At 29.7% G+C, this 12258-nt stretch overlaps 1 protein-coding gene across 1 annotated transcript in view; it reads right to left on the reverse strand.

Moving 5' to 3' along the window:
* Positions 1–2156: 2156 nt before the first annotated feature.
* The window catches only part of LOC127701134 (kinesin-like protein KIF15), a 64744-nt gene continuing 54642 nt past the window's right edge, over positions 2157–12258 (reverse strand). Inside the window, exons 27-35 of the mRNA XM_052204925.1 lie at positions 11829–11927; positions 10651–10698; positions 9884–10032; positions 7185–7275; positions 6630–6718; positions 6190–6261; positions 5311–5383; positions 3594–3725; positions 2157–2317 (exon numbers count right to left, since the gene is read on the reverse strand). Coding sequence (XP_052060885.1) covers positions 2192–2317; positions 3594–3725; positions 5311–5383; positions 6190–6261; positions 6630–6718; positions 7185–7275; positions 9884–10032; positions 10651–10698; positions 11829–11927 — 879 coding nt within the window. The 3' untranslated portion in view covers positions 2157–2191. The remainder of the gene's footprint in view (positions 2318–3593; positions 3726–5310; positions 5384–6189; positions 6262–6629; positions 6719–7184; positions 7276–9883; positions 10033–10650; positions 10699–11828; positions 11928–12258) is intronic.

Consider the following 12258-nt stretch of genomic DNA (forward strand, 5'->3'; position numbering starts at 1 on the left):
TATAGCTCGCTGTTCTGTGTGAGCCAAGGCTCTGTGTTGAAGGCCGTACTTTGACCTATAATTGTTAACTTTTTATACATTATGACTTGGATGGAGAGTTCTCATTGGCACTCATACCACATCTTAATATTTATATAGTTCAGCAAAATGGACGCCACACTTAATTACGAAACATACAAATGAACCAAAATTGTATACAATAAGCTTGAATTCAAATTCCATGGAAATGCTAGTTTTCCTCAAGAAAATTGGTACCCATGAAAATAAATGAATTCACAGTATACAGTTAAACTGATAAAACACTACACTCCTCCCCAACATTGTTGGACAATATTTGAAAAGATACTGAGATGACTGGATCTTTTTTAACATGAACAGAAATATAAAAACTGTTGGCCTCTCAATACTTTTGATAAAAACAACAACAATATTTTCTGGATGTAAGCATTTTTCCCATGATAATTATATATAACATTTACTAACATGCACTCTTCAATTTCTAAAATTTTCACTGTTCGTGCTCAGCACTATCATAACCTCACAATCTAAAAGGACACACAACATGACATGTTATGGAATAATGAATGCTGCCTTATAAAAGTAACACATTATAATTTTAATAAATAAACCGATAAAGTGATGTAGGTTTTCTGTTTGAAATGCTTAACTTTATGTCACTTGAAATCTTGATAAAATCCTGACTTTTTTTTTGTAAAAGTGCATATTCAAGATATCACGTTCATTGATTTTTTTTCTGCTTTGCAAATTACTTTTCTTAAAATTATGTTTAAAGTAACAATATCAAATAAACTGAATTGGCAGTTTTCACAACACAATAATGATAATATAAAGACAAGAGCTAACCCTTAGTTGAAAAATAGAGAAAAAAGAAAGATAAAGAAACATGTTAGTCAAGATACAACAGACAAGTCTTTAAGGTAGAGATAGATAAGTCAAGATTACATCTTATGACAAATAACCATGTTTTCTGTTTGTTGTCCAAGCTGGTTTCACTTTTTCTTAATGTATTTAACTATTTAAACAAACACACAAATATTAACTCAATTGACACCTTTAATTTTGATTTGTTTTATAATGTCCCAAAATAATACATCACCTGCCCTAAAAATTAATCTCTAAAGGAAGACAATCCTTCCAATTTAAAAAAAAAAGAGATATTAGTTTTGATTTTTGTTGTTCTTGCAATGGATGCTCTGCCTCAATTATATCAATTTTTAATTATGGATCTTTGTAAATGAGTACAGAGTTGATGAACATGTTTTGCAAAGTAGTTATAAGAAATAAGTTTGTTGTATAAAAATCAATTAAATTCACTTCATTAAAATCATTAAATGCCAACCAAGATATTGCAGATCTGCTTGTACTATACAAATAGTATCAAAAGTTTTTTTGTTTTTTTTTTTACTTACTCAAATAATCTAATACCATATACATTTCAGAGTCACATAAAATTTCATAAAAATGACAGTTAGATGACAACCCTATGCAAAAATATCAAGAGTAAAAAACCATAAGCAAGTCAGAGCAAGCATCTATGTACCAACAATTGCAGACAGTGGTAAATCTATACAACAGAACTGGTAGATTTTTTACAAACTTGTTTGGGAGTTTATTAATTTCGTAGATGATATCCATCCACACAAAATAAATGAAACTAAAATTTAGAATTTCTGCTTTTACAGGTACAGATGAATTTAGATAACTTTTTGGAAACAAGTTATATAATAAAAATAAGATGTTGTTTGATTGCAAATAAAACAACTCTCCACCAGAGACCAAATAGCATAGAAGTTAATAATTATAAGTCACCATACTGCCTTCAACAACGAGCAAAACCCATACGGCATATGTTTATATATGAACATGATTTAAAATCACATATAAATACACATAAAAATATTCTTGATTCAAAAATATATTAAAATTTTCAGCAATCATGTCAAGTCACAACTAACTAGAAAACATATTGTTTAAAAATTACAAAAGCATTTCATTTCAGCAAATGCAATAATATTTAATATTTGTCGTTTAATAATTGTTCAGAATTTAGACTACATATGATATACCTGATTGAAATTATTAATCAGAGATCATAGAAGCACATATGAACAAACTTCAACAAACAACCAACCTACACCTATAAATATATTATTTTTTAAACAAATCTTTTTCATAATGACTCTTCTGCTTCCTCCCATTGTTTTTCATTCCACTGTTTCAATGGAGATCTGTTTTCTTTCTTCGATGGTGTTCCTGATTTTAATTTCATTATTTCTTGCTGATGCTTGCTCAATTGCTGCAATGAAACAAACAATTAATTACTCTAGTAAGATAAATAGTTAATTGAAACTGAAATGGCGGTCTTACAAGATGTACATTTCAAATGCCTAGTTAAACCCAATTCTTCCAATCAACATATTCAAATGAGCTTGTACTAAATCAGTAACTCCTTATTTTTATATTGCACTAAGACAGGGCTAATATAACAGTCAAATGACAGTTGTTTCCATGGGGATAGTTTTAAGAGGTATTCAAAACAATAAGGTGATACTTATACAATCTCTCATTTTAGGATAAGTCCATTTGTTATTGTCTATTCGTACAACCTAAACAGACGTTATACAGAGTTTGATCATTTTCTTTAGACTTGCCAAAACTTTGAAGACCATGCCACTAACTATTATTTTTTACTATTGATGAAAAAATTGCGATAAGCTTCAAATTCAAAGTTGTTCAGGTAATGGTACTTACAATTTTCACACAGTAAAGTTTTAACGGTTAAATTACCTTTTTTGAGGGTAATAACCATTTGTTTCTCTGCAACTGCTGCTGTCTAGTGACAGAGTGTAATGTTTTTTGCCAAAAAAAAAACAAAGTCCACTTATCAGTAAAATACAGAAAAAAAATTAAAATTTTGCACAGGAAGCTTTATAAAAATAAGAAGATGAGGTATGATTGCCAATGAGACAACTCTCAACAAGAGACCAAATGACACCGAAATTAACAACTATAGGTCACCATACGGCTTTCAACAATGAGCAAAGCCCATATCTCTGGTTTATGTTGAAGCTTTTTTCAAAGTTTTGTAAATTCCAATAAGATGTGACACAGTAATTCAAGTTTTAACATCTTTAACCATAGACTGTACCTAAATGTTATCTGCTAGGTCAAAAAATAATTCCATTTCTTAAATAAAATAAGGAAAATATTTCCAAAACTTTGCTCCCGTTGCTATTAATTTATCATGAAGAAGCTCCTGTCCAAGTTTTGTAAAATTCTGTGAATGTTTGACAAAGTTATTCATGTCTTCTAATAAACTTCTAACCACAAACTGACCCTTAATGTTAAAAGACAAGATGATAACAATCTAGGATTGCTGTCTAATCTCCATGACAGGTGAGAAAAAACAAAAAGAAACTGCTTTAAGGATCCTTAATGCTGTGGATTTATCATTTTTTTATCTAAGTAATGGATATCCTTTTCTTTGGGATTTGATCTTATGTTTTGCCTTTGCCCTAAAATACTTTTGTACTTGACATTAAACTGATGTTAAATATCAAGTATCCACTTACTTCTCTTAAGAAATTGTTTTCATCTTTTAACTTGGCTGTATAATGAATCTTCTGCTTTAAGTTCTGATGTCCTACAAGTTTTGCATTCTCCTCCAGTAATATCTTGTTTCTCTCATTCACTTCACTCATCTCCTGTAAAATTGAAGTGGAGTAAGAAATTTACATCGTGTTTTCGAAATACTGGGTTCCCTATTGTAAACCCAGAAATAAATGACCATGATAATGAAGAAGACCCAAATGACGACATTCCAATTTTGAGTTTATGAGTATCATACATTGTACGACAATGTTTCAATCATGATGAAATTTCGTTTGATAAAATTCTTGATTTTAAATCGGCTATTCCAACGTAGGAAATGAACTATGGAAGTAAAACGAAACCCTTGTTTAACAATTCAAACAACGCGAGATGTGATGGAAATGAAAACAATGAACTCAAAGTGAAAGTGAAACTGACGAGTCGGAGACTGATGCTACCGAGGTCGATTTGACATACGAGGATATGTACAAAAAAGTTAAAATATTATTTTTTTAATTCGGGGAACAACCAATGATTGAAATTTCTAAAGCCAATGAATACGAAGACTCAAAACAACGATCGTGCGTAGTTATATGGTGGAAAGGCAGGGGAAACTTTTAATGTTCATGTCCCAATATTTTCACACAAATCATGACATAACTTTTAATAAATAGATTACCACGGTATTTTTATTTATTAGTTTATACAGGTTTTACTGTATAGTAACTAAGCATGACACTTTTAAATACTTGTAATTGAAATACAGGGATGCTAATGAGTCCCATAGTTGTTAACTTCTGCCTCTTTTAGTCTCTGTAGAAGAATGGTCTCATCAACAATTATACCACATCTTCTTCTTTTTATATACATGTAAGCTATAAAATTGAGAATGGAAACGGGGAATGTGTCAAAGAGACAACAACCCGACCAAAGAGCATACCATACTTTTTTTCAAGAAACAAAAGGTTATAAATTGGAAATATTTGCAATTTCTCTGAAATTTCCTATTAAGGTGGTACATAACACTACCAGTGATAACTTTGTAAAAATTGGCAGAACGTTTTAAATGTTCTATTGTTGAGGAAATATTAAGCTTCTCAATGATAAAAATAAGTGTTTGTCAAACTGCTATATATCCAATGAAATTTTTCCGATAAAGTGTATGGTTCAAGTTATTTGAAATTTTTATATTTCTGTCAAAGGGTCAAAGTAAATATTTGTTCAAAAGTTTATGAAAGTAAAATAAGTCAATTTGGACTTTTTCAAAAGCTCTGATAAATATACACGAGGGAACAATAAAATTACATGACAGCAGTACTGTTTCATTTAAAAGGTGATGAATTTTTGTACATGTATTACATGCCAAAATATGTAAATTTTGCCAACCTTTAATGAACTCTCTTACAAGATTCTTGCATTATCATTTTTGTAATATTTTGATACAGCTTTCATTGTGCATTTTGAATATTCATAAAAAAGGGTGTGTTACAATGCTTATTCTAAAGAAAACTCTAAAATTGTCCCTGAAAACATGTTTCACAAATTAGCTATTGTTGAAGATCATATTTTAACCTCTTAATGTTTTTTGGTTTGCCTTCTCATTGACATAAACCAGTATCTTCTTTTGTTGATGCTTATCTGTGTTCTTTTCCCCAATCTTTTTGAAACCCGCCATAACAAATACAGTTTATATCTTACCTTGTCTACTTCACATAGCCTTATCTGAAGGACCTCATTTTCAGCCTTTATGTTTGACGATTCTTCCTTCATCCTACAGAAATTCAAATTAATTAGTACATATTACAATTTTTTCTATTGCATAAAATTCAACTAGAGAAATGACATTTATGCATAACCCTGCTGGGCAATACATGATACATGGAAAGATGAATTAGCTCTAATCAGACAAATGTAAGAACAAACATTTGAATCAATCTTAAATTTTGGCTGGAAACTATTCAAGCCAAACTGTTATGGACATCCACTTTTTCTGAGAAAAAAAACACGAAACTTTTGAATATCAAATGCGAAAATGTCAAAATCTAAGGGGATCAGTTTCAACAAATTTTCATTATCAAAATTGTCAAATAGAAAGGGAACTTTACTTGTCAATGGTAGGACTAGGGGACATGTGAAATCCTCAATTTTAAGTAAAAGTCATATTAAACAACTATTTTTTATTCTTCGGAAACAACAAAATAGTGAAAATCTCAACGTGGTCTTACTTTTATAAATTGGTTGATTCAAACCTGTCATGAAATGCTTAGGTAAATGTATAAAGGTAAATTCAACCTCATTAAACTATTATAAGGGCATTAACTAGTAAATGTATGCCCATTCAATTTATTCACTCTCAAATTATTTTTAATATATACTCAAACTTAATTTAGAACTACAAAAGTTCCTATTAAAGAAGACAATACACAACGGCAGTGATTGTTTTTCTCTTGATTTTTTTCTACATCTTCTTGTTTCTCTCTCTAATATGACATGCTTTTGATAAGAACTATGTAAACACATGTCATGTGTAGGTAGTCCCTACTGTTACTAGGTATCATTAGATTTGTATTTGCTTACCTTTCAAAATCACTTTCAAGTCCTCTTAGCTGTTCCTCTTTGACCATAGATTCAACAGAGAGTTTGTCCAGACTTTAAATAAAGATAAAGTAAATTACATAATACTTGGTTACAGGCGTGAAGAAAACAATATTGTTCTATTTAAATTTGCTGATATAAAATATCAAAATCTTCTTAAATTAAGGAATGTATCTCTCTCATGCAAAGCTCTGATTCCTCTGTCCAGTTTTGGCTTTACTTTTGGTCCTTTTTGGTTTTATTAGCTCTCAACGTCCGTATAAGGTTTTGGACTTTCAAATATTTTGGCCTCGAACCTCACAGAATAGACATTGTCGAAATACACATGATGCAATAAAAGTGGTATGGTTAATGTTATTGTATTATTTTGGTTTGAAAAAAAAATTTTCTCCCTCATTTTATAAATTTTAATTAAGACTTACGTGTCCCTTTTATTCTGCATTTCATACTCAAGACACTGTTTTTGATTACGGAATCCTTCAGAAAGTGATTCTATGACTTTTAACTTATTCTGAAATAAAAAAATTAAAATCATAATAATTCTTTTAATTTTATTATTTTCAAGTTCTTCATTTATATTTTTATTCAACTTTCTAATTCTTTGAACTCTCAGGACCTACACAAAATTCACTCTTATATTCATACATGATTTTTTTTTTACCACAAATAAAATGTTTAGATTCAAGGTTCTGTGGAAATATAACATTGCTGCAAGTTTTTTGACAATCAATAGGAAAAAACAATTAAAATGCAGTTATAACTTTCTTTACAACTAAGGCTAAAGAAATTCAGAACAGATCTTGCAACAATAAGTCTAATTTACGAAAATATATTTTCACATACATGCTTATTTCCTGATTACCTGTAGTTTGGCAAATGTTTGTTACCTGTAACAAGGATCTATGCTTGTTGTCAAGCAATGGGTATCATGTTTTTTTCAAAAGAGCAAACTTTTGAAAGATTAATTTAATATGTACCTTCAATTCTTCATTTTCTCTGTCCTTTTCTTCCTTGCTTTCCTGAAGTTCTTTAATTGAATGACATAAATCACTGTTGTTCTCTTTAAGTCTTTTTCAGTGTTAAGGTGATAATAAGAAATGACATAGACAAAACTAGGTAGAATTAATGCTCAAATTTTAAAGTTATTTAGTTTAATAGAACACATGTCATGCTTTTACATGTATATGACTCAAATAATTACATAAAATTAATGTTTGACAACTATGGGTGTTGTTGTCTTAAAGTTTTTAGTTTGCTATCTTGTTGAAAGACAATCACCTCCTAAGTGTTGCCCTACTACCTTTCTTTTCCAAAGTAAAGGCATTGCTTCACTTCACCCTATTACAATTATTTTTTTTCGGAAAAGTTAGCCATTTTATTTCATTAGTTTAAGCCGTACAAAAAAAAGTTCACTGATGACCTATTTACATAAAGAGGAGCATCCCCTCTTATTCAACTGGACTAACCCTCTAGCTTAATAAAAGGTACTAAGCAGTATAAACTATATTCTAATGCAATTATTTTGTATCAATGGTTCTGATTGGATGATAGTTTACTACGCGTCGCCAGGTAAACTAAATTTGCGACAGTAAAACTACCGATGGACGTCCGCAAAGCTTCAAATACAATAGTTATCTCTTAATTCACATACCACAGCAACCTTTCTAGTCTTAAAGGAATTTTTTATCAAAAAATATTTTCAAATGATAGATATTGTGCAAGATAACTGGTTTATTCTAAGTCATATGATCCTTCAAATTTGACTTATTTATATAACTGAATGGCTAATTTGTATTATAAAACACATGTTCATAGATTTCTTTTTTAAAAATAAAATCTGTTATAGATAATGCATATTTTAAGGTTTTTCTTGTCGTAGAACACACCGAGGGGTGTCAGGATTGATCAAATGAAAGACCGACCGTAGGGAGGTCTTTCTATGGGTAATCCTGACACCCCGAGGTGTGTTCTACGACAAGAAAAACCTTAAAATATGCATTATCTGACTTATATACCGTAAAAAAATATTGTTTTTTATAAAGATTTGCAAAACTTAGCATCCTATTTTACCGACCACACTAAAATGGGATATTCCTTTCTAATGCGTTCAGGTTTTAATACGCCCTACGGCTCATTTAGAATGTGAAATAAAACTCACTAATTAATATAGATATAAACCTAAGAAATTATTAACCATACACAATAAAAATATTACTGTAACTGCATGAAGTAAGACACAAATGAATTGTTACCATCTGATAACGGTGTATGAAAAATACAAGACACTTTGTAAGTAATTTATTGTACCAACTTAATTAGTTTATGGAAAAGGTGAGGTGCTATGTGTTTTTTATTTTTTTTGTAATGACATTTTATAGCGGAAAAGTGATTATTTTTTCAACAATTTTATTTAATCGAATGAAATATTCAGAATGATTTTCTTTTAAATAGCAATACATTTTTTAACAGATAATCAGGATATAATTATATACCCTCCCCCCACCCGACCTCATTGTGAGGTACGTGAATGTTATTCAATAGAATATAAGAATATTTTATTAGTTAATCATTTGATAGAGTAAAAGGTATAAATAAATGTAAAAAGGTTAAGAACTGACAGGAAGGGGGCACGCAATCGTGATACATGTACATGTTACACGAACACGAATATCAATACATGTAGATCACAGTATGATTTCCTATTCAGTGTGTATCGTCCTGAACATGCATGAAATATTTGCCACTGGACGTTAGGTAACCATCAATCAATCAACCTATTCAGTGTGAATCAATAAGATTTTCAAAATCTTACACACGAATATCTGGATTTATTTTAAAGTGTTATGAAAGTTTTACATTAAAATTCATCTCACATATGTGATAATGTCTCTGTAATGTAGCGATAAATTAACAAAACATCACATTATTTGTTTCTAAAATTAAAATTCGGGCAATGACGATATTTTTTACACCTATCATAGATTGATCTTTAAAAAATAAATTCCCAAATCGGCAACAGAAACTATCAGACGAATATATTGTTGAAGTAAATTATAGTTTGCGTTTTTATCAAGGAAAATAATGACCTCACACAGGTCATTATTTTATGACTTGGGGCATATTTCATTGAAACATGGTATCGTCCGGGTTGATTCTTTGAAAGAATGACTTATCGTTCTGAAAGAAAATAACTCCATATAGGTATATAATGCTTATTATACACATGCTAATTACCTTTCTGTGTTCATTGTGTTTATCAGGATCAAAATCGTTATACTCGAAAAGTAAATTAACAGCCATTGTTTCTATCAACACTCATGGAATGAATTGTTGTTTTGTTGATTATACATTTTTGATTGTAATAAATATATAAAACGTTCACAGAGGACTTAGATTTGAATACATGCATTGGTTAAAAAATGTCTTGAACATTATAATCACTATAAACCCGTTTCATATGACTTAAAGAACAACTAAGCAAAAAAATTACATCAAATCATTGGTTGAGTGTTTAAAAGAGGGCCCTTCAATAGTAAATGCTTTTTTTCTATGGTTTTAAATAAACCTTCTCAATTTGGTAGTCCAACATCTAAAACTATACTGAAAGTTGACTTTGTGGGTATCAATAACCCAAAGATTGCAAAATGGCCAATCGATACAATTATGTAAAGGATACCGTTCATTTTTAGAAGTCAATTCTTCTATCAGTTTACCAAATACTTCCTCACTCTCAGACTCTTTGTCAATCAACCTTTTTTCTGCATCAACTACCTGCTGTTTCAAATCAGTCACTTCATTTTCATAAGCTTCTTTATTTTCTTTTATCTGGAAAAAGTAAGTTTTAAATTATATTTATCTACTGCTGATTTGCAATCAAGATAAACTAAAAGCAATGAATTGGTGTAAAGACCTACCCAAACATAAATATGCTAAAACAAAAGCATCAGATGCTTTGGAACAGTAAGAATATCTATCCTACTACACATGTGACATCTGTCGTATTATTCCCATATAAAGCCTTCACGAGTTGATCTGTGTAACTGTCAAAATGGGTAAAAGGATGAACAATATATATGCCTTCAATTTTAACATCCAGAACTGGTAATGATCATTCAAATCCTGATGAAAGTCATAAAACTTTTGTAGCAATGATATCAGATGAGGCTGAATATAACACTGACTGAACAGTTTAAATGACATTGTTTTCTCTCAAGGAAGTCTATTTTCTGAATGCAAGCTCTGGAGAATTGATTGACTTATTGACACTTGCTTAATGTTCAGTGGCAAGTATTTCATGCATATTCAGGGCAATTTTGGGATTTCAACTAGAACTATAAAACCAGAACTATCATCTGGTATAATTTCTGGACTTATTAAATCTGTGTGTTCTGGATCTCTACAATATACCTGTACTGGTAAAAACTGATACACAAGTATACTCACTAAAGTGTTTAAAGCATCTTTTTCATCTTTCAAAGTTTCAAATTGTTTCTGAAATAAACATAAATTTAATATCAAAAATTTGTCTATCAGAGTTCAGCACCAATCAGTAACTATGACTTCAACCATTACCAGGGTATCAATTCTATTTAACATGTTTAAACAACTGCATAGTAAAATAATAACTAACATCAAGAAGGATCTTCCTTTTAGGGAATTAAATTCTTAAAATAAGCAATTTCTCATTCTGACAATAACATTTGCAAAAATTTATATCATAAATTAAGTCTCATCATAAAAGTATCTTTATTGGAACAAGTGTAAATTTGTCAGTTTTTCAAGTTTTATACCAATTGCCAAAAAAATTGAAACCATAAAGCAAATATGCAAGACAAAATTCAAAAAAATATATAATGATGTTTGACAGACAAATGTCTGATGAGCAACTGAAAGATTTTACTTGGTAAAATTATAACACTTTTTGATTTTACAATTCAAGGGGTAAAAAATGTGGAATTTATATCATACTTTTCCTTTCTAGGAAAAATTAAGCATAGCAGTGATAATGTCTCAAATCTTAGCTACTGCATCAGCAATTATTTATAGAAGATATAGAACCACTAATTTGGGCCTGGTCAGAAAGAATATACAAGAAAATAGTACATATTTTAAACAAAGTAGTTCCTACGCATAGCTGTAACTTTGTCAATAAGTAAGTAAAGTATTTTGGTATAAATTTTTAGTATCAAATGAAAGTGTAAGGACTTGGGATCACTGTAGAACCCTTTTTAAAAGTTTCTTTTGAATAATAAAAAAATTATGAAATTAAAATAGGGCATATTTGCCCTGTTGCTCAGATTAGAAGTACCTGTTTTTTGTACTACCAAACTTCTGGGAACCAGAGTGATCTAATATGCAATTAAAAATATAAGGATAAGGTATAGTTTTGATATGAAATTACTTCCACTTTATTTGAATTTAAGACAAAATAGCTATGAATGCTTGAAGTTGCAGAATCTTACATAGAAAGCAAAGGAGCTATACAAAAGTGGCCTTATTCCTAGAAAGATAGACACTTTCATTTTATCTCTAATATTCAGTCAACAGAACATGAACAATAAAGTTATAATTATTTTTTTTATCATTATTATTATAAAAATCAATATCATTAAAAATACTACCTCAAGATCATTCTTCGATTTCTGTACTTTTCTGTGTTCTTCTTCAAGTTCATTGAAATTCTTTGTCAGACAGTCAACTTGCTCATTTACATTAGACAACTAAAAATATTTTTTGAATACATATTATAAAGTTTCATAATGTAAAATCTAACCCATTTTGATATTACGTTCAATTTTGTATAAATGTCAAGTAATTTTCTTCCTACTGGTTATTTTAAATTGCATTTTACCAGGGCAAATTAAAACATAGATCTGTCAAATATTGATTTCAATATTGCTCCTTTAACCTTTCCTTAGAATTTCATCTGAGGAAACACACCAAATTTTATCCATTTGAAGAATAAAGTATTACCATTTGTCCCCAATAAGATATCCAAATGCAAGAACCACTTAATTTTTCATGAAACATTTCTCATCAAACTTAACTATA

Source organism: Mytilus californianus, unplaced genomic scaffold (genome assembly GCF_021869535.1).
Source record: "Mytilus californianus isolate M0D057914Y unplaced genomic scaffold, xbMytCali1.0.p SCAF_5, whole genome shotgun sequence".
Lineage (NCBI taxonomy): Eukaryota > Metazoa > Mollusca > Bivalvia > Mytilida > Mytilidae > Mytilus > Mytilus californianus.